A 24,040-nucleotide genomic window follows, 5' to 3' on the forward strand; every position below is an offset into this window, starting at 1 on the left:
GAGTTGAAATTCCGGTCCGGGTTTTGTTTATTTACAATTTGACAGTTCTAAGAAAATCTTCACACAGCCTACATGGGGATACGGAATAACGGAAAATCGCTGAAGAAAATTCTCCGCGGACATTTAATGAAAAATTATTTTTTTTTTGGCAACGAATCCGTACGTAATTCGTAGAAATTAAAAAAAGAATAGCAAAAAATTAAAAAAAAAAATTGTTGTCATAAATATTTTCTCTCTAATTTTAATTTTAACTGGAATTATAACAAAAAAAAAAATAATTCAAATTAAAATTTTGTTTATTTTTCTATATTAAAAAAAAAAATAATACATCCATCAAGTACTTATTCAATTACACTGCATTGCAGTATAATAATAATTATAAATTTCTTTAAATAAAATATTTAAAAAAGCAATTAAGTGTACGTTAATTGTTTATCTATTGTTATACTTGGTGGAATGGTGTTGTGTTTGTCGTGCGTGTGAGTGTGTGTTGTATGTGTTTGTTTTGGGTAATATAACGGGGTTTTTTGTGTCCACTTAAATGAGATTCAAATAAAATTAAAAATAAATTACAAGCCCCATTTCCGGTGGACATCCATATAATATTACTACCGTTACTGTTATAATCCTCCATATACTCTCGATTGGTCGGTGTTGTGTCGTGTGTTGTGTATTGGTGTCGGTGTTTTGTCACTGCATTATTACTTTTGTTTATTATTTGTTTATAATTAAATTAAATTAACGATCACACACAATTCGTTTGCAATTTAACACGGTAATTGAACACGTGTTGTGTTTGTGTGTGTGTGTTATAAATCTGTCTTGTTTGGTCTGTCGATTATAACTGTGTTTTTGTGTGTTCAGTGAAATAAAAAAAATATAAAAAAAATGACACTACTTCTCCGTTCAGGCGTTTCCATTGGAATAATATTGGCACTTCTTAGCGCCGTCAACAGTCATCTGAATGTGTATTTGAATTTGCACGAGATGATGCGTTTAATAGGTAAGTGTTGAAAAGGGACGGGGTGTTGTATTCATTAGTTTTTAGGGATATTCAAAAAAACGTTGGTAAATGTGTCAAAATTAGACCTGTTTGTTTACTATATTTACCATTTTACCAAGAGTTTATATCCTTTTATAATATGGGCGGGAGATTTTAAAATGCAACGATGCAAGGAAGCATGTAACTAGCATAATATCCGTTTCATTTTTAAAGATGAATTAGGAAAAAAAATAAACTAGAACGGAAGTACAGGACGGGGGAGAGGAGGAAAGATATAGCTTCCTGATAAATTGCAAAAATAATCAGAGCGAAAGCCTTAAGTAGGTGTGATAGGTGGCGCTGGGGTGTCATACTAACGTCGTCGTGTCGGTGGTTTTTATGTTCACTAAAAAACTTTCTCTAACTTTCCCACAGGCAAATCCGGACTGAGCTGCTGGGTAAAACGGATGCCTGATGGTTAATTTTTAATTAGAATCTCTGGATGGGGATAAGTAGTTGTTGGAAGAGGTTGGTGTTGATGGTGTTGTGGGGGTTATCTGTATGTTAGGTATGTTGTCGGAGTCGGTTACTAAAGTAGAACCAGGACGAGGACGAGACTAGAGATGGAGATATGGTATCGTATACAAAAAATGGATTATAAGATGAAAATTCTGAAGTAATTGCGGCGTTCATTGGTGTTATACTGGGTGTTGAGTTATTTTTTAAGTGGTGCAAGGATATATGAAACAAGGTGTGATGAAAGATGGTAGGTAGCTCTTATTAGAGTACTGTGACTTAAGGTAATTATATTTCTATGATGTGGTTTTATATTTGAAAAAGCAAAACTTTATGCGAATAGAAAAGATATATAGAATAGTAAGTGTTGGAGTGTGAATGGTGTTTTTTTTTTATCAAACCAATAACTAAATTGGCTTTACTCTTTGAAATGCTTTAGAGAAAATTGAAGTGTTAAATTTTTTAAGCCTGGAGGATTGTTCAATTTATGAAAAATGACATTTCTTGTTTGAATGGAAATTGATGTGATATATTTTTTTAAGTAGAAACTTTTTAATTGGATTTGATACATACTTTTTTTTTTGTTTTGGTCTTTTGAAGGGCCCAACCCATAGAATCCGTTGCGTCCGTTGCGTCGAAGTTTTTGACTGACAGCTCGATAAAATACACACGTTCTTATGGGAAGTCCGTCTCCGTCCGATCCGTCGCTTATGGGTCGCTTCCCATAAGAACGTGTGTATTTTATTTATGTTTAAATTTCTCAGCACCGAGCTAATCCAAATTCTTGTGGTCATACAATGCTAGCAAGAGACGACGTCAACTAGGTGAATATGTCCCGTGTTTAAAGAAGTCAAAGAGGTTATTATTTAAATCGGGGACTATTTTTCGGGGCTAGGTCTACACCCTGCTTAAAAGGATGGGACCTACAAGGCGTGTAGGTACCTACTTACCTTTGTCGCAGCTAGGGTAGTGCCCCGGGGGGGCCCGCGACGGATGGTAGGGCTCCCGGGAGGTTATAAAGGGAAGATAATGTTATTAGAAATAAAAAATATACATACGTGGAAAACAGATCTATTGATATAGAATAGTGAGTATAGAATGTTCACTCAGTTTCTTTAAAAGTCTAATGCCTATTTTTCACGAGTCGATTTTAGTCGATTTAAGTCGACTAGAATTTTTCTATGAGGATTGTCACTTTAACCTGGGGCTAACGTTCAAAAACCTTCGCTTGCCGCACGGCAAAAATCGTCTTGTGAAAAGTTAGCATGAGACTCATTAGATATTTGCAGCTGGAAGTTAAAAAATTTCACAATCGTTAAACAGAAAGTTATTACGCTTTTTGGTAAAATTTTTAACTTTGTTTGTAACCAAATTTTCAATGTTGTTTTTTTTTTATTTAAAGCCTTTCCGAACATTTGAACCTTGAAAAAAAGAATCCATACATTTTCTTTAAAAAAAAAGAACAAGGGCCACCAGCTTTCGTCCTGCCCCAGGGCCTCAGAATCTGAATGTACGTCTTTGCTTCTCCATCGCGGTGTTTAGCTCGTTAATGTTTTTGCTTTATTTCCCTAATCATTTTGGATAACCGTGGGCAGATGTAAAAATAAAAATCTTCAAAAAAACTCTGAGGATCGAAAAACACGGGCTTATCAGATATGAAACTGAAGAAAAACTCTCTCCAAAATAAAATATTACATTGAGAAGTGAGATGGGCCTATTCAATTTCTTTTTATGTAATAGTTTACCCAGATTTCAAAACTATTTGAATCTTTGCGACTTTCTATTCGTTTGGAAAATATTCTAACCTATGTAAGTGTGGTATTTATTTTAAAAAAGGGATTTATTAAGCTTGTTTGTGGGATCATTATTTTTAGCTTTTTGAACAATATGCACGAAGTTATCTACAGCTTCCTTAAGTTTGAGAGGCATTTAAATCTTTTTAATGCCTTCCCAGTTACATACATTTAAAATAAAGGTAGTCCAAAACTAACTAAATTTTACCTTTTTATCGCATTTTATAATCTTGGTTTCAACTAAAAAAATAAAAAAAAGTAGATACTAATTTTTGAAAAGGTACATTTCTGTCGTTTCGTTGGTTTTAGTTTTTTTTTTAAACTTTTTAACTCCTATAATTTGATAGAAAATTTAGCAAACCGTGCTTAATGAGATGACCCAATTAGCGCAGAATGTGCCATTTTGATACCAAAACTCATGAAACCTGTGAGTGATAAATGGATTTATTTGAAATAAATTTTAAATTGGTTTTAAAAAGGGGAAAAACAAGTGTTAAGCAGTCCTAAATCCACTTTGTTGCATTGAGGAACGAGATCAAGTCTTTGATCTTTGATTCTGAGATGTTATCTATGACATTAAAGAATTCACTCCCCATAGAGAGTGTTCTATTCCTAGCGAGGGCAGGACATTGGCATAAAAAATGGAAGACCGTTTCTTTTTCTTGCTGGTCCAAGCACGGTTGCCACTGGTGAAAAAAAAAAAATTCCTACCGAAATTCCCCAAAAATCCTACCAAATTATACAAAAACCTACCAAATCTCGAATTTTTGTCATCTGATAAAATGATTCAAAATTCGAAAACGGTAACTACATTTAAAGTATGTACATTACTACTACAAAGGCCACTTTTTGCTAGAATTGCAGATAATAAAAATGAAGCAAAATGAAGAAAAAAAGGTTAATTTTAGTTTTTGATAAAAAAAACATTACGAAGATTTTCAGAAAATTTCGTTGCTTTTATCATTTCAAAACTAATAATTCTTATTTCAAAGTTCGGAAGTTTTTTTTTTAAAGCGGAGTGAGTTTTGGTACCACAAAGTTCATCAGTTAGATGCAAAATTTTGGTCAATTTCTGACGTATTCTGCATGAACTTTTAATTGAAGTTTTGAAGCTATATTATTTTTTCTTACTAAGTATTGAAATTGCAACTTTTAAAAATCTATAAGAAAGAAATTAAATAAATCTAAATGACTGACTTGAGAATAAACCGTTTAATAGTCATTCTAAAAACTATAAAATAGTATATATTTTAAGGTAACTTAAAAAACCTACCAAATCGAGTTTAAATCTACCAAAGCCGAAAAAACCTACCAAATTTGGTAGGATTCTAACAAAACTGCAACCATGGGTCCAAGCAGCTGCGAAACACATCTGATGGTACTAAATGTGTTGTGTCACAGCAATATCAAACTGTAATATTAATATTTTCAAAATACTAATTTTTGGAAAATGAATTCATGAATTTTTCCGAAATTTTTTAATCTATTAATTCTATTGATTAATATTTTCTTTAAATGGCATACGATTTTTTTTTTGTTAAATTTTATAAAATTTTTGTGTTTATAAAATAGTTTTTTTTTAAACGATTGAATTTTAATTTTTTTTTTTTTAATATTAAGCTTCAGAAAAAACCATTAAGTCTCATTCCATTAAGTCGTTTTTCCTTAACCAAAATTCCGATCCATGAATTATCCTTTTTTTCCTTACTATACTTATGTGTATTATTGACCAAATCCTATTGTTTTATGTCAAAAATATCGAACTTTATCCTAATCCTGCACAAAACAAATAAATAAAAATATAAGACCACCCAAATAAATAAAAAACAAAAAAAAAAAAAACACTGACATTTTTTTCCTCAGGCATTAAAGCATATATAATCCAGTTCAAACGGCCATAACGAGCCAATGGGATTCAATTTAACTCCACAGGAGTGCTATTTAGATATACTAAACCAATGAAGATTTAATGCATTTTATGTCTTATTCTCAATCATTTTGTCCTTAAGCCTCCCAAAAAAATAAAAATATACTTTCTTTCTAGAAAGACCCATATACAACACTAATACTCTTGATTTTGATTTATTTGCAATTTATTCAAATTGGAAAAAAAAAATAAATATACTTTCCAGCTTGCTCCAATATTGCTTTAGTAATTATTCAAAACGACAATTATATCGGTTCTTTTTTTTTTTATTATTTTACTGCTTGCATTTCAATATCGATAACACAATGAGTTATCGATAATGATTTTTATGTGAACCAGCTATATAGAGTCTCCTGTTACACATTTACTTGAGAATAATAAACCTCAAATCATTTTCTATTTCATTTCATAATTTCTTATCGTGCATTTGAAATCATTTTTCCCTATTTTCCAGATTTTTTTTTATTTATTATTTTTATGACCACAGCACAGCACTATGCTCTTCCCTCAAGGAATCTCAAATTTCAACGATTTTATATACCCTCCCAACGAACGCACGCACAGACAATAAATTATTACATTTTCCATTTTTCTCTCAAAAACGATCAATATACATAATGTATCTATAGAAAAATTTTTGAAACTCAAGGACTTTTCATTGAAGGCCATCATAGTATAGTTGCCATTGCTATATTATACAAAAAAAAAAACAAAAAAAAGGATAGAACAAGGATGAGAGAAGGACGAACAAACATGAAATATAAATTTTAAAAATTTCTTTCTCTTCTTGAATTCTGATTCTCATTCATGAAATTTATAGTATATTAAACCAAATAGTAGATAAGTTGTTGTAAATCTCAAGGACATTTCCCTTGACACGTCCTTTAAATTTATGTATAACATAAAATTCCCATTGATTTTACATAAATGATGAAAATTTGAAATTCAAAACAAAGCATTTTTTAAATTGTCTTTGGTTTTTTTTTTGTATTTGTCCTGATATCATACTCAAAAGGACCTTATGATGTAGATATTACAATTGTCTCTATGAAAATATTTACATTATCCAAGGATCCATGTGATTAATAAAATAGTAAAATTGTATTTGCTTATAATCATTTGGCCTAGGTAAATAAATGATTGTGCGTATATATGTATATAAGGCTAAGAAAAGATAAGGTCCTTTTTTATCATTTTTTTTTCTGAAGTCATACCTAAATCAATCCAAAGTGTAAATAAAATAAAATTGAGAAAAAAAAACGAATTATTAGAAATACTGACTGAATACCTATTCCTTGTGTCTATTTTTATTTAAATAATTTAAAAATTCATACGAACAAGCGAAGGCAAAGGAACTCCTTTATCCTTTAGACAAAACACTTTGTGACTACTTACATGGCCGGAATTAGTAGGATGTGGTGTTCGTAGGGCCCCTTTTTGGTGTTTCTTATTGCAGGATGATGGTGACGTTTAATTTTGAAAGTAATGTTGTGTGAATTACGTTTAAATTTGGGTTAAAACTCCTAAAACGATTAAAATTTAACTTTTTATGAAATGGGATCAAATTTAGCCATTTGCTGTGTTAATTGCATTCAAAATGATTCTTTTGACCAACTTTTCTGCGATAATTTTAAAAATTTGCCTCATGATTTAAGAAAATTTCTCTTTTTCAGGTAAAATAATTTCTCGTACAAAACCAATCAAGCAGAGTACCTAAATATACAAATTTTTAAGAATTACAGAGAAACTCCTTTTTTCTCGATTTCATTATTTGATTTTTTGATACAACTGTAGAAAATCTTCAAACGAAAATTTCCCTTTTGGATAGTTGGTTTATTCAGAATGGTAACACTGAACACTAGTTTTTTTTACAAAACCATCAATAAATATAGGCCGTGTGCGAATTGCGTTAAAATTTGACGTTTGGGTAAATTTTGACACTAGCGTGGTGAATAAAATGGGTTATAATTAAGTGTTCGAAGACTGAATTAAAAAAATTTCTTTTTGATCGTAATGAAGTGGGAATTTATTGATAAAAATAAAATAAAGTATGTGAAATTGAGAATTTCTTACATTTTCTTTCTAGAATAATTAACTTTATATATTTTCAGCTGGGTTTTGTTAATAAAAATAAAACCATTTTTGAGAGTAATTTTGTTTTATCTTGAGGGAATTTTAATCAAAGTAGTGCCAAGAAAAAAGTCCCATTTAACTAATTTTAACCCAATTCGTACAGCAAAAAAATAAATTTGATCACTTTTTTAACCAAACGTCAAAATTTAATCGTTGTAGAAAATTTAACCAACATTTTGACGCAATTCGCATACGGCCTTAAACCCATTTTATTCACCACGCTAGTGTCAAAATGTAACCAAACGTCAATTTTTTACCAACATTTTAACTAACGCAATTCACACATGGCCTTAGTATTTAATAATTTGGTCTCGGGATGTCTTTGTTAAGTGGTCACCTTTCCCTACAAAAAAAACCTGTTAATGTATATAAAAAAAAAATATAATTCATAAAGCAAAAAATGTTTGGATGCAAGTTACTAAGCAACCAGACCTCCAAGAAAATTTTGGCTTTCAGCTATGAATTGAACTTAGGGAGACCTTTCTTTTGATGTATCACTCGATAGATTTGGAGACAAATTTTGAAAACGTATTTTTTTGAGCAAGAGGTTAACCTTGATTTTTTTTCGAAAATCTGAAGAAAAAAATTCGTAATTTATTTACCTTAATGCAAAAGCCTAGTCACTGTCAACTCATTTATGCAAACCAAACTATGTAAATAATATTTAGTCAAGTTTCACGTCTCTAATTGGTTAGCTGTCAAAAAAAAATCCTTCCAATTTAGGCAATTTTATTGAAAAGCTGATTGGAAAGTCAAGCAAAAAAAATCTCCCTAACTCTATCGAAATTTCCGTTCAGAAAAAAACGTTGACTAAATACATATTTAGTCCCTAATTTTTCATGAACGTGTCCATTCTCCCAAGCCCTGATGGTATTCTGCCTATCATCATGCTACATTATCAGCAAGAGATAGAAGTTCCTTGTCTTGAAATAATCTCTAAAGGCTGCCGTCTTCTTAATCAAAATGGTTAAAAGGGGACATGAATTCGCAAAAAGTTTTTCGCCGATCAGCTTAACATTTTTTTACTTAAAATCTTGGAGCTACTTGGTGAGATGGCAGTTTCCCAATATGAGGGGCAAATTTACAGAAACAGTCATCAAGTCGTGAAGTGAATCCATACATTTTTTTTGGTCACCCGTGAACGTTCCTGTGAAATTTCGTGATGAAAAAAAATGGAGAGTTTTGCTTCACGACGTGAAGTAGTTCACGTGGAAAATGTACGTGAATTTACTCTACGTATATATTTTTCGAAAAAATTAATTTGAAAATTGAAAACAAACAAAAATTGTATGAATTCATTTCACGACTTGCTTTAGAAGTATGTAGGCACTAGGTTTTAAGGAGAAACGAATTCAAGCAAGAAAATACAAACTGTCTGAAGTGTGTCCACAGAAATACACGACTGTCTAAACTTCTTTCGATTTTGATGAGTTGATCCCGTTACTCCATTTGTTGTAAAGATTAGAATAGTTAACAAGTTTGGGCTGACTTTTTAAACAGATTTGCTTAGGGATTTGGCGTAGAGCAATAGGTTGATCGGAGCCAAAGATTCTAAATAGAAATGGTCCAAGTTAAGTGCCTTGAAGAACTCCAGCTTTGATACATTTCACTATTGATTTGTAGCTTCTCAATTGCAGAAAGAAGTTTATGGGTAAGAGTCACCAGTGTTTGATGAATGATTGATTCGTGTAGGTGCAGATCTAGTTCCAGATCCGTTCGCTGGCTAGCATCTTTTTGACAGTGTTCTCTGGAGTGATGAGGCCAATGTTTCTCTCCAGTTCTTCTTTTTCGTTTCCCTATCTTCTGCAGGGGATGAAGATATGTTGCGCGTCTTCTCCTTGAGAGTCCCCATACTGGCAGACTCGTTTTGCCGATCCTGTGGAGAAGCGCGTTGTAGTATCCGGTTCCGATGAATAAATGGGTGACTTAATAGTTAACTTCACCTTGTTTCCTGCCTCACCGTCCATCGTCCCTTGATTTCCGAGGTCCAACGGTTTTGGAACTTTTGTTTCGTCAGCTACTTAACTTTCGACTGTCGCTCTTTTTCCATGCGGAGGATATCGTCGTAGGAGATGTTCCAGAGGTTTAGTCCTAAAATTGATCCCTGCTCTCTTCTGTGGTCTTGTTAAGCAACTCTCGATCTTTGAGATAAGGGAATCAAATTAAAATACAAACGTGTTTTTAAAAGCTTACAAATTAAGCCGTGAATCTTGTATGCGTGGTTTTATTAAACCAACCTTGAATCCTGGGAGCCCCTTAATATTTACAACCAAGGCCCAGTTGATTTAAGATACTCAAATGGATGATCCAATACCGTATTTCTATGTGTATATGTATCATCCTTTGATCCAGTGAATCCATATGTATGACAAGGATTACCGACACAGCGCTAATAATTTTCAACTACCTCACAAATTTCACACAACTTATCCTTTTTTTTTTTTTTTTGACTACGGAAATCCTTAATCCTGTGATAGTAACCTTACAGGATTTACGATACTGCACGAAGGACTATGATTACACATCCATAATCCGGCTAAAAAAATACATATATTTCTACGAGTATATCTATGCTGGATTGTTGTAGGTGTAAGGAGTATAAGGAGGTGTTGTATAAACGCTAAAGGATACGGAACAAAAATTCAACCACCCACTGTTCTCTCTGTCGTTTCTATATACCTGTTGAATATTTTTCAATTATTTACACTTCTTTTTCAGAAAATAAAAAAAAAAAAAAAATAAAAAAAAAAAGGAAAGAAATATCCCGTAAACCGCTTTTCAGGCGAAAAAAAAGGACTAGGAGAGATTTTGAAGGTGTATAGCGCCAGACTACAGCGGTTTGGGGGGGATGGAGTAGAACTCTGAAATCGGAATTATGGGATATGAATCCGATTGATAGAGAGAGAGTTTAGGGCGGATTTTTGGGTCATCATTCAAGTGAGAGAGAGTTTCAGAATTCAGATGATGTATAAAGACCACCAGGAGCTCCAGGCAAATGGGGGATATATAGAGAAAAGGACACACAATTTTTCGATTTGAATTATTACAATAATACAGATGGTTCAGTGATTTGACGTTAATATTTTTTTTTTCACTTTTGAAATAAAGCAATCAAATGTAATAGTTTATGGGAAAGGATCATAATGGGTATAAGGATTTGAAGGGTGCATTAATAGTATAGTAGAAGGAGGAGGATGAGGAGTTTGATTCGTCAAGCGAAAAAATGTATGTAGAGGTAGATGCGGTTAAATTTAGTGGTTAGTTAGGGTTAAATAGAATATTGTGGCCTTTTGTTTTGATGGATATATATATATAGTATATTTTTGGGGTAAAAATTGGAAGGGTATTTTTTTTTGCTTTTGTTTGTTTGTGGTTCACATAGATACAGTAGTTATATATGTATAATCCTTGTAATTGTACTCCTGTCAACAGTGAGTAATTTATTGGATTTTATTTTATTGTTGTTCATTGTTAGCTCAGAGTTGGGTGTACCTACTCCTTTGGGGGTGGACATAAGTGTGTTCTAAGAATATTGTGATAATAGTGTAATTGTAGATCTACTATGGGCTTAACATTCGGCAGGAATTTCTGTAAGATTAGGAGAAATATAAAAATCATTTTTTCATCGATTCACCTCCAGAGAAACCGCCTCAGACGTTCTAAATATACCTAAGAGCTTTGGTCAGAAAGTGGTGAAAATGGTTGGGTCATGTGTTTCAGTTACAAACCTAGTTAGAAACTTAGAACTGAAGCCTGCAAATATAGGAGAAAGGGATCATGTTAGTGGAATCGCAAGCGATTTTTGGGTTCTCGAAGAATCAGTCCTACAATATCATTCCCGCCCGAAGTCAGATTGCACTTGATTGAACGTTGGCCCTGAAAGTCAACAGATTCGTCATCCAGACCATGGTTAAAGGGACTTCTTGCGTTTCGAAACTTAAGTCCAATAAATCTGTTGGAGCTGAAGACTTTATTACCCAGTTATTTAAGGCAGCTGGCCGTTACTTAATTGGAAGTGTACAGCAACTCATCTTGCGGATTTGGGAGGAAAAGTATTCCCGCAGAGTGCAGCCTTAGTATTGTCTGCCCGATCCTTAAAAAAAGATACCTTCTGAACTGCACCAACTACACAATCATCAATCTCCACAAAATTGCTTATAAGAACCTTTCTGCCTCTCTGAAAATCTTCGTCAACAATCTTCTTTTCAGTGTGACTTAAGGTCAACTAAATTAATCCTATACAATTATCTTATCAAAGTCCTAATATTCTTTAGCGAACGCAAAATCGTAATCGCAAAAGCGCAGTGACAATACTACTCCAGTTTTCGATTCCTAGGTTGCGCATGAAAGCTGAAAGGGAGCTCAATCAACTTAGTGTACGAAACCGGAAGTATAGCTGGCTAAGCATACAGCTGACTGGCGAAGTTTACTGTCCTAGATCCACAATGGTTTGTCGAGCCCCACCTCGATCACTGGTCACCCCAAGAAAATATTAACTACCTTAATTACCTACCAGAAGGATATTCGCACTGGTAAACTTATGTGACATTAATTCTTTAACTACCGGAATTTCAGGTGTACTGATGTTTCGACGATTTTTGTCAGTGGATATGTAATTAATTGTTTTGGCTTACAACAGATGTTAGCTGTGTTCGCCTTGGAAAGTGTTCTTTCCAAATACTCCATACAAAGCCTGAATGTTTTTTCGTATTCGGTAGGCTTCTTCCCTGTTATGACATTTTTGAATAGTTTTGTCACTTCCACGCAAGAGACTCCTGCTTAATAAAGCTTATCTAACGTTGGGCTTAACCATATGCAAAGTGTAATCAGGCAATGACCACAGTTTTAGCATAAAAAGTTGCTGTTGTTCCTGCAGCTCTTGCATACAGAGAAACTCTTTTAAGGGTTTCTGGGTACCAGACGCTTCAGGGAATGACCCTAAAAGGATCTGCGTTGGACAATCAAAGCTACCGCGATGCTCTCAAAAGGCTTCGCTCAATGTATTGTCTATGCCAGTCGCAGTCGACCCGGGGAACTCAAAATGCTCCAGGGTACTCATAAGCTGAGATAGCTCAATAGTTTGTTGGAACCTTTTTCCACTTTCCGTTTTTACTATTTTCAAGTCTTAAGTTAGCACACAATTCAGAAACAATAATCTTTTCTAAGCGATGTTTGCCAAACGGTGGGCCTTAATAACGTCAAGATGATGAAGGCTGGATTTGAACTATGAACAGCGTTACCGTCGAAAATTTTTGAAAGGTCGCTAAAAAAGTCGCTTTTAGAAAAAAAAGGTCGCTAACCTGAAAAATTGAAAAAAAGTCGCTTTTTTGTCGAAAAAGTCGCTATTTAAAAAAAAAAAGTCGCTAAATCGTTTTCATATGTTTTTACATAGAAAAATAAACATAAGTTGTCTTGAAACAAAGTTTTCATTAACAATAACGAAATTAGAAACTAAAAAAAAAACAGTCTTCATTTTAGGATCTTAATAGGCTATTGATTATGTAGTTTAGAAAGGAACTAAGACGTTCACGGGTTTTTATTGCAGGAATCGTTGAATGGGTTATAAATACGGTGACCATATTTCTGGAAGCCAAACCCGGGACACATACAAAATTCATTGGATCGTTTTGAAAATATTGATTTTTCCAAAAAAAATTCAATATTTTTTAAATAAATAATTTTTCTCCTTATTTTGATATCAAGAATGATTTTTTGGGAGCGTTTTCGTTGAAATCATTTAAGTCGTTTACGAAATCAGAAATCAAGAAAATGGTTTTATAATAATGTCTGTTAATAACTTCTAAAAAATCAATATTTTATCAAAATCGGGAGAGCTGGTGTAGCAACCAGACAAACAGAAACTAGAACTAAATAATTGACGAACATTTAAAAAAACTATAGCCTAGTCTAGAGGCGAAACGAAAATTTTCATACAAAACCAACACAACGAAATCATTAACAAAATTTTGCTTTTCGTTTCACAATACGGAGGAGCTTAGGCAACGAAATTCTTATCCATTTATTTGTCCTAGCAATTTTTCTTGCAGCAAAAGTTTTTTGACTTAGGAGACTCAGAAAAATTTTCGTTTTGCTTCAGCAGCGTACTAGGCTTAATGCTTTATCCGAAAAATTAGATAAATGTTAATTTCCAACCACTGTTTTCTTGTTCTTGTTTTCCGTACAAAGTTTTTAAAATATTGAATACAAAAATCAGAGCATGTGCAAATACGGGACAATCACGGGACAAATTACAAAATACGGGACACTTATACGTCCCGGGTTTCTTAAATAAAAACCCGGGACAAGCTGTAGAAATACGGGACAGTCCCGGGTAAACCGGGATGGATGGTCACCGTAGTTATAAAAGAAGATAAAATTGCGGAGTGCTATTAAATGAGAGGGTGGAAACTGAAGATAGGGGTGCAAAAGCCCCCTTTTTGGTTTTTTCAATATACCTCGTAAACCAAGCAAAATTTTGATATATTGCATATAAAATTTTTTATAAAGAATTAAATTTCCTATTGGAATAATGTTTTTTAAAAATTGAAAAAATGCAAAATTGAAAAAAATTCCATACCACAGTAGTCGAAACAATCATAAAAAAAATATCAAAAAAATCGAATTTTTGAGTTTTTTTGTTTTTTTAGTTATACATTTTTTTTGGGTTGAGATAGACATAAACATTGCTCCAAAGAAAAAAAGAAGATTAAATTGCCTTCAAAATGCTGTGCTCACTAAATTTTTTCATTGAAAATTAACATTTTTTTTTCATTGCATTAACATTTTCTATATCTTTTTTCAAAACTATGACCATATATAAAAAAATGTTTGCAAAAAAAAGAAAAAAATGTGAATATCAGTCCCTTTTTCGATTAACAAAAATTAAAGGTATGATATTTGACTAAATTTTTGTAATAATCCAGTAGTTTAATAATTCCATTGTTAGTATTTAAGTTTATTTCTAATGTAACCATTTAACATATTAAATAAATAAATCTATTTATTATTTCGTGGTATTGCAAGGGTTCATACTTAAATTCAAAAAAAAAAATTAATCCTGAATTTGTAACCGTATTAACGCAGGGCGCAGGTGAAAATCGTAAAATTGAAGACAAATTTTGAATATTTCAGATGGCAACCATTTTGTTTCAAATTGCTCTGGATTAGTTTTATATTTTTACATGAAATACACATGAATGAATGAATGAATGTGTTGTGGGGGAAAGTTGCACTGCGACCTTAAAGGTCTATTGTGCCCCCAAATTTGGCTGCAATTAACTACTTACAGTACAGTCTCCAGTTTGATACTTTTTAGGTATTTGATTAACTGGAGTATTTCTATCGACGGTAGATCTTTACTTGTTACCTGGTGCTGGCCCAGGTATCTGTGTCGATTGTGCATTAGTGCTTCACAGTTGCCCAGTATGTGTTCTGGCGTCTCTTCATTATTGTTGCAGAATCTACAGGTGGCACTGTCTGCCAGGCCAATGTTGTTGAGGTGTTTTCTCAGCTTGCAGTGGCCTGTAAGGATCCCTGTTATTATTCTCAGGTTGTTTCTACTCAGGTTAATGCAGGTTTTAAATCTTTTTTGGTTGTAATTCCCAAGTAGTGATTTCGCCTGTCTGAGTTTAGGAGTCTCTTTCCAAATTTTAGTTCGTTTGGCCTCCTCATCGGTTTTTATCATTTGTTTGATCGTGCTGTCTCCAATTCCGCAATATGGTTCTGGGCCCATAAGAGGTGCGGTTGCACCTGCTTTTGCTAAGGAGTCTGCTACTTCGTTCCCTTGTACTCCAACATGTCCGGGAACCCAGTACAGTGTTATTTTATTTGCCTTGCCAAGCTCGTTCAGCTTCTTCACACATTCCCATACGAGTTTGGAGTTGATGGCGTATGAGTTTATAGCTTTAAGTGCGGCCTGGCTATCAGACATGATGGCAATGTTTTGGTTTTTGTATTTTCTTTCGAGATTACGTTCTGCGCATTTATCTATAGCGTTGATTTCCGCTTGAAAAATGCTAGGAAACTGTCCCATTGGAATGGAAATTTTGGTTCTAGGCCCAAATATTCCTGCTCCAGTTCCATCAGCTGTTCTCGATCCATCAGTGTACCACTTGATGGCGTTTGCATTGAAAGTGTAGTTCGTGGATTCACTTACCCACTTTGCCTTGCTACTAAACTGTGTTTGAAAGTTTTTCTCAAAGTTGTATTTCTTGATCATGCAATCTCTTGGGATGTCAAGGAGGTTTTTAACTGTGGTGTTCGATATTGAGTCCCTTTCTTTGAGACCAATACTCTTGCCCGTACCAGTTCCCTCTTTTGCAAATCTCAAGATTGTTCCGTTAGCAGTACTACTTATTACTTCATGGAGTGGTGTTAAGTGGAGGATGACTTCCATTGCTGCTGTAGGGCAAGTTCTCATTGAGCCAGTAATGCATAAGCAGGCCAATCTTTGAACTTTGTTTAATGTCTTTTTAGTTGTAACTAGTTCGGTTCTTTTGTGCCAAACAACCGCACCGTAGGTGATAATGGGTCTCACCATCATGGTATACATCCACCTTAGGATATTTGGTTTGCACCCCCATGATTTATTTGCCAGTCTTCGGCATATCATAAGGGCTTTTGTGGCTTTCCCGACTGTTATTTCTAAGTGTTTATTCCAGAGGAGTTTACTGTCTAGTGTGATACCTAGATATTTTACCTCTCTCTTTAGTTCAATGACCTTACCAGCTAGCTGGATAGGTCTGATATGAGGCAAAAGCCGTTTCCTTGTGAATGGTACAATTGTAGTTTTTGCTGGGTTGATATTTAGCCCCACCGTTAAACACCATTTACTTGTAGCTGAAAGTCCTCTTTGGATGATATCGCAAAGGGTCTCCTCGAACTTCCCGTAGGCGGTTATTACAATATCGTCAGCAAAACCAAGACATCGAATACCCAGGGATGTAAGATGTTCCAGTAATTCATCCACTACAAGGCTCCACAGCAAGGGTGATAAAACCCCTCCCTGTGGACATCCTCTTGTTGTGATGATTTTCTGTGTTGTTACACCTGTAGTTGCCTCTGCCGTTCTTGTGCTCAACATTTTCTCTATCCATTTTGTAATGGTGGCCGGAACACACTTTCTTACAAGAGCCTTAGATACTGATTCATGAGAGGTGTTATCGAAGGCCCCCTCTATATCTAGGAAGGCGCATAGTGCAGTTTCTTTAACATTTAATGCTTTTTGTACGGTGTTCGTTAGTTCGTATAGAGCAGTTTCTGTTGACTTACCTGCCCTGTAGGCATGTTGGCGATTATTCAGAGGCATTTTTATGAGTACTTCTGATCTTATGAAGTTGTCAATTAATTTTTCCAATGTCTTCAGTAGGAAAGATGTTAAGCTTATTGGCCTGAATGACTTTGGATGGGTTGTATCCTTCTTTCCTATTTTGGGAATGAAAATTACTTTAGCTCTTCTCCACAGACTTGGTATATACCCAAGTGCTACGCTGCTTCGCAGAATGCTAATTAGCTGTGGCATTAATTCTTCTTTCCCTTTTTGTAGAAGTGCGGGAAAGATGCCATCCACTCCGGGTGACTTGAAGGGTTGAAAGGTATTTATTGCCCATTCAATCCTATTTCCTGAACAGATAGTTGAAGCTATCTTCCAGTCTTCACGATTAGGCATAGGAGGTATTCTCTCTATTTGGAGGCCTATCAGTGGAGAGCTTCCCGGAAAATGAGTGTTTAGTAACAGTGTTGACTTTTGCTCTTCGTTTTCAGTAAAACTGCCGTCCGGTTTACGCAGAGCTAGCGATTTTATAGTTTTTTCTTTTGCTAGTGCTTTATGCAGTCTTGCTGCAGCAGGAGTAGAGGAGATACTCTCACAGAAGGTCCTAAAACTGTTTCTTTTGACTCTTCTTATTTCTTTGCTGTAGTTAGTCAGTTCTGTCCTGTACTGATTCCACTCTCCGGTTCTTTTCGCCTCATTAAAGAGTTTTCTTACACTGGATCTTAGTTTTGACAGATTTTTGTTCCACCAAGGTGCATCTTTCTGTCTTTTCATGGGCTTTATAGGGCAACTGAGTTCGAACGCCTCATTTATTGCCCCACTGACCTCATTAACTATTTGCTCCAACTCATAGTGACTTGTTGTCGTTCTAGCTGGACCAATTTGTTCAAGGTTGCTCTTTAGAGCAGTTTTGTAGATATTCCAGTTCGTTTTTCTTGAATTTCTTCCAGAGGTATTCTCTGTTTGAAGGCCTTCAAGGTTAAACGTTATTATTCTATGATCAGACAGTGAGGGTTCGTTGGAAACTTTCCAATCCCTTATTAAGCTGCTTACATTCGGGGTTCCGAATGTCAAGTCTAACACTTCGTTTCTAGTTCTAGTTACAAAAGTTGGGGTATTCCCTACATTGAATGTATCTAGATTTTTTTCGATAATAAAATTTAAAAGGTACTCACCCCTTTGATTAATATCGGAACTACCCCACGTAGTATGGTGAGCGTTGGCGTCGCATCCAACCAACAACGGTAGTTTTTTATTGTTGCAGTAGTCAACCAGCTTCTGTACTTCAGCAGGCGGTATGTCGTCATCATCACCCGCAAAGTATGCTGCAGCTACAACCATCGTGCAGGGATTGTCCTCGATGTATATCTGGGCTTGTATTGGAACAAGGTCCCGCGTCATAAATTCTGAAAGACATATAAAATTTATATTATTTCTGATCATTATGCATGTTCTGGGCGAGGTGCTTCTCGTGTCCCATATTAAATTGGAGTCCTTACTTGTTAGGCCCCTTACTTGACCCCCGTTAATCCAGGGTTCTTGGATCAGCACTAACCCCAGGTTATCCGCCGTGAATTTCCTTGCTATGACAGCCGAAGCCACTTTAGCATGGTGGACGTTAACTTGGGCTAGCCTGGCACTGATCCCGCGTCCGGTCATTTTGCTTACAGAATCGGGGCGAATGCCCCTTCATCTGCAAGCAGATGTTCTTCCTCCTCTTCAGTTGGAAGCGCTTCATCCGGGCTCACTCGTAACGGAGAGAGGTCCATGCCCTCATCTTCACCGTTCACTGAGCCTTTCTCCATCTCGGCAACTTGGTTTACCTGTACTACGGGAATACTTGGAGGGGGTGGTGGTGGTGGTGGTGGTAAGGGAATAGGATTTATTGGATGGGGGGTTTTTGGGGTTTGGTTGGTGGTTGGAGGTTGGTCTGTGGAGTCAGAGGTAGTTGGGTCATTACCTTGATGGTGTGTGTTTGCCTCTACATTATTTTTCCTGAGGCCAGTTATGGGGATTTTCCCGAACTTAAAATGCAGTTCATGACCTGCATTTGTAATGGTTTTGGCAGAATTGGTGTCGATCTTTGCCACCAGTAGTTTGCCTTTGCCTTCCGCCTTGCTCTTGATGATTTTCCATGCTTTAACACAAAGTCCATCATTTTGAGCTTCAATCAGGGCTAAAGATTTCTGGTCCTCCTGATCCTTACTTCTTGGAAGGAACATAGTTATGGTATGCAACTTGGGAATGTTTTCTCCCAAGCATGCAACCAGAGCAGTGCCCTTCCAAGTGCTAAGTCTTGCGGCTTTCTCTTTAAGCCAGTCCGCTGTTTGTTGACCAGCACAGTCTACAACGAGCAGGCCTGTTTTAAAGTGAATCCCGTTAAACTGTAGCTTATGTTTCCAGCCTAAAGACACTTCCTCAATGATCGCCTCCTCGAGTGCTGTCAGTTCATCGGTACCAAGAGTTGCGTCAGGATATTCTTTTGGTAGAATAGCTATCCTTACGCTTTTGGTGGTATTGGCGTACGACAGTGGTCTCTTGCTAGTATTCAGCGCGGTGTTTGATCCCGCTTCTGCTGAGTTGCCCAATCTTGGTTTTTTCACCTCTTGCCTTTGGGGAGGGGTAATATGGTGATTTTTCCTCTTACCTTGGCCCTGGCTTTTGAGGGACTCAGCTAAAAGCTCAGCTCTCCTTTCCTCCACCCTCCTTTTGGCTTCTTCAGGGGTTTTCCCTTCCGCCAAAAGATCGAGGTACCGCCTTGTAGCCGCTCCACTTAGACCCTTCCTGAAGGGATCATCCAGGCCACCTGGTTCGCCCCGTTTCGGAAGAACTCTATCTTTTGCCTTCTGGCTTCTGCTTGGCTTCTTTTGGCATTTTTCGGAAGCTGATTTTGAGGATGGGGTGTTCCTATCCCTGGTGCCATCTTTGGCTTTGGCTACATCTCTAGATCGCCTGGGAGGTGTTCTCTCTTGGCGAGTAGAGGATGTAGTTCGAGTAGCATTTTCTCTTCGTCTAGGAGGTGTTCTCCTTCGACTTGAAGTAGATGCTTCTCTTCTATCTGCCCGGTTTCGTTCGTCCCTAGGAGGTTTTCTCCTGTGGTCCTTACTACTTCTCGGTCTCGAATCGTCTCCATGAAGATTTCTCTCCATCCGATCCGCAATTTCATCCGCGGTGGCATCCCGCTCAATGAGGAATTTTTTATAGTTTTTATTGTTGTTATATTTTTTAGACATATAAATCCCACGAGTAGCTAGAGAAAGGTAGGTCCGCCATATTAGAGCTCCGCATAATATGGTAAGGTCTTGGTTACACTTTGATTCGACCCGGTTTCAAAGAGGCACCGTTAGAATACAGCCGGATACCCCTGGCTGCAAACCATCCAATAGGCACGGTTACGTAACACCCTGGATTAGGGGTGGCAGTTCTTAGTCGTAACTCCTCAAAATCACTGTCAATTTAGATTGCTCCAAATCAACAGGTCAGATGAATCTTTGAAACTCCAGCCTATGCACCACGCCAAGGTGACTGCCGCGCAAAGGATGAAATACACATACACTACCCTATCAAAAAAAGTATAAATTCGATCAATTTCACACTGGTGCATAACGGTTGTAGCTTTTTACTTATAATAGGCATTGAAATGGTTGATACTTTTTTTTTTATGAAATACACATACACTACCCTATCAAAAAAAGTATCAACCATTTCAATGCCTATTATAAGTAAAAAGCTACAACCGTTATGCACCAGTGTGAAATTGATCGAATTTTCGACTTCGGATGGGTATTGGTCAGAAACTAAACAGTCAAAAAAATAAATAGTGGTGGTTTATTGTTTCTAGTACCTCAAAGATTGTCCTCAATTTTTTTTATTAAAATTAAAAATCATGCCGCACACCATATTTGTTGATTTCATATGGAATGACTCATAGGCATTATTATCTTTCAATTAAGCCATCGAAACCTAAAAAAAATATTAAATGGAATATTTTTTACGAATTTTTAAAAATATGTTACATGAGAGTAACGCTGGGTCCAAAAGGGTTGAATAAAAATAAAAAACTAGAACGACTACTGCACTCTTGCGCCATTATTTTATTTGTTTGAAATTTTTTTCAATTTCACTTGCTAAATGCTTGTGTTCAGCCTTCAGCATTCAACTCGGTCTGCTCAGTTATTTTATTCTGAGTCCATCGATGGTGCTCTGAACTAGCTCAGAATACGTTCAGAACGAAAAAAGAAACACAAATTTGAAGCTCTAAATGTTCAAAATTAAAAAAGAAATACAATTTTTAGAAAGAAAAAAAAAAGTCGCTATTATGAAATTAGTGAAAAAGTCGCTTTAAATAAGAAGTCGTCGCTTGGTCGCTAAGGCTTCAAAAAGGTCGCTAATAGCGACTAAAGTCGCTTAACGGTAACGCTGACTATGAACCTCTGCAAATCTACAAAAATATTTTATTCACAATTGTGTTTCGCCAACGCGTTGATAGCATTTTTTCTGGACAATCACCCGACATGAGACAAATTAAGTAAGTGAGGTTAAAACTGAAAATTGAATAAAATACATAAAATATAGTAATTTCCTGACCAACAACATACCAAAACCCTTTTTTATTAAGATTCCCTAATTAATATTATATTTGCACCTTAATATACCTCTTGCAAAGGAATCCCATATAAAAACAACGTCTCCACTTTAAAAGAACAGACATTATATATTTTTTTGTATCTCTCATTTCCGTTGAAATAACTTAATTTTCTTCTATTGATTCCCTGGTATCAATATACAATGTTGCTCCTGTACAAAATTATGTTCCAGTAACGATATCTGTATCTGTTTACTGTGGTATTGACTTTTTCCACATTAAAAATGCAGACATTAACAAATTCCACACTATACAAGATACAAAACGAAGAAGCAAAAAACCAATTTCTTCTGACTGTGATGACTTGGAAGATGTTGCGAATCTGCCAGACCGCTTTTTTACCGCAAAACCCACATTCTGGATGCTTTCAATCCTATTTAAATTGCAGAACAAATAAAAGCCAACTTCACAATCGTTCTCATCTCTCCACAGAGATATAGGTACTATACTATCATACAACGCATCGAGAAGATTTATTCATATTACCACCAGAACTGTCTTGAGGTAAAAACCAAGAGAGAAAAAAAAGTACCTTTAAGATCCAAAGGCAAGCAACGCACTCAAGAACACATAATATTCCAGCTTCCAGCACAATCCAATCCATAAACGGCTGACTGGTGTTTGTTGTGTTCTTTGGTGGCAATGGCAACTATTATACTTCTATACTGGCAATCTTGAAGTGGATATAGAACCACAGAGACAGTAGAGGTACACAGTGCCAGACGAGTGATGCTTCTGCGGGTCGGGTTGTGATGTTTCGCGTAGTAAAAAGCGATCTACTGTTTGGATAAGGAAACCGTTTCAAATTAGCAACTATATACTAGCAGATAACATTTTGCCTCCGATATGTGCATACAGATAGTTGTTACAGCGGATTTGGAAGAGCTGGAGCATTAGAAAAATGCATTTAACCAGCCAGCAAGCCATCATCATCATGAACATCATCTCAGTGAATATATAAGACTGTGCGGGTTCCGGTTATCTTGTCATTCCATTTTGTAAAATAGAAGTCTTGTCTTGAGAGATTCCATATCTGGGGTGCACAATTTCAGTCATATACTATACTACTTGTCCCAGAGAGTGATGATTGCCATTTCTAGAACAAAAGTGCAGAAGTGCACCATGATGATGGAGAGCTATATGTAAGATTTTCTTGAGGAGATAACAACTTTGGCAATGATGACGACGCGACGCAACGTACAGACGCACGGTCGGTGCGGTGGCGGTAAGGATGCAATGTGAATGGAGTTAGCCATTCTATTATGCAATCGAGTGTTTCGTTGGAATTGTAGCATGTAAGGTACTTAAAATGCATAAATGAGAGCTGATATGAGACATTACAATAATGACAGTGGGGGAATGTTGTCGTTTTTATTTTGTAAAAGAGAAAATGTATATTATTGAATGGATTTTATTGGAATTGAAGGATATGATGTTGCATGTTGAATAGATTTTTTATCAATCGATTGATGTAATAATTTCAATCAAATAATAATTAAATTAGCTATGAGCTGCCCAGAATATTGGCTGCTGGTACAGAAAGAGCGATCGTAGAGGCTCAATAAGAAGCTAGGTAGGTAGATATGGAAGACTTAGGGGTTTTTTTCAAAACTTGCTACATCAACTATATCAATTACATCATTAATAAATGCGTCCTTTTCAACTTTTCGAATCACCTTTTAGAACATTTTCACTATTTAGACCGTAAAAAGTTTTCCCGAATTTAAATCACTGATTTATGAGGTCTGAAATAGGCCCCTGTTCTTTGACCCAATAAGCACCTAAGGGTCTGTGGATTTTCGTAGAAAAAAGTGCTCTTTTCTTAGTCAGACCAGGACTTTGGCAGAAAATAATGAGGAACGAATTCTTTTTCTAGTGGGTACAAACAACTTGATAGAATAAGTTACTGTTGGCGCAAAATTAAGTGCAGGAAACTGTCACCTCAGAGGTGATAAATTCGAATCCGTGGTGGTGGCTCTGGCTGGATTCAAAACAATTTTTTTCAGGTCTACTGCCTCGTGCAAAAAAAATGACAAAGTCTCCAGAACATATTTAATGTCTTGATTAAGTATAACCCAACTAAGCAGTTCGCACTTGGAACTTGGTCGTAAATTGTAGACCTCTTCATTTTTGCCAAAATTTCTAAGACTTGCTCTAATTTTTAAATAAAAAGAAATGTTAGGCTTGTCACCTGGGGATTCGTGGCCTTTTCTACAAAACGCAGGGATGAACCTGTTCCATGTTTTGGTTAGGTTAGGTACATGGTTTTGAAGAAGGCACCCTTTAAAACTATTTCTAAATCATGGTGAAGAATAGATTAATGATCCCGAAATTTAAATGAGATTGTGCGAATCTCTACCAGTGTTGCCATAGCCGGTTTTTTATCGCCTAACGGGCTCCTTGAACTTTTAACTTGTTCCTTAAAATTTTGATTTTCGATATGTCGGATATTGGCTCTTTTCATTTTGATCTTATCATTTTACAGCAAAAATCCACCAAAAATTTGAACTGTCAGTCTGACAGACAAGATTGAAAAATCTTGGAGCCAAAAATAGCCGCTTTCAATAATGGTCCAAAAATACGCAAACAATTTTTGTGGCATGAGATTTAAAATTTTTTTTTAATTTTCAAATAACTTTTGCTTATCAGATTTCAAGTATAAAATTATTTTTTTTTTTTCATTTTGTTGATTTATTCTGGTTTATTATGGTTTTCATGCTCTATTATGGGCGTAACATTAAATTTTAAATGAAAATCAAATGAAAAATGTATG

General features: G+C 35.6%; 1 protein-coding gene across 1 annotated transcript in view; it reads left to right on the forward strand.

The window, feature by feature from the left end:
• The first annotated feature begins 320 nt into the window (after positions 1-320).
• Positions 321-24,040, forward strand: part of LOC129915525 (tyrosine-protein kinase Drl) — a 335,982-nt gene continuing 312,262 nt past the window's right edge. Inside the window, exon 1 of the mRNA XM_055995109.1 lies at positions 321-1,003. Coding sequence (XP_055851084.1) covers positions 889-1,003 — 115 coding nt within the window. The 5' untranslated portion in view covers positions 321-888. The remainder of the gene's footprint in view (positions 1,004-24,040) is intronic.

This window comes from Episyrphus balteatus, chromosome 1 (assembly GCF_945859705.1).
Source record: "Episyrphus balteatus chromosome 1, idEpiBalt1.1, whole genome shotgun sequence".
NCBI classification, from domain to species: domain Eukaryota; kingdom Metazoa; phylum Arthropoda; class Insecta; order Diptera; family Syrphidae; genus Episyrphus; species Episyrphus balteatus.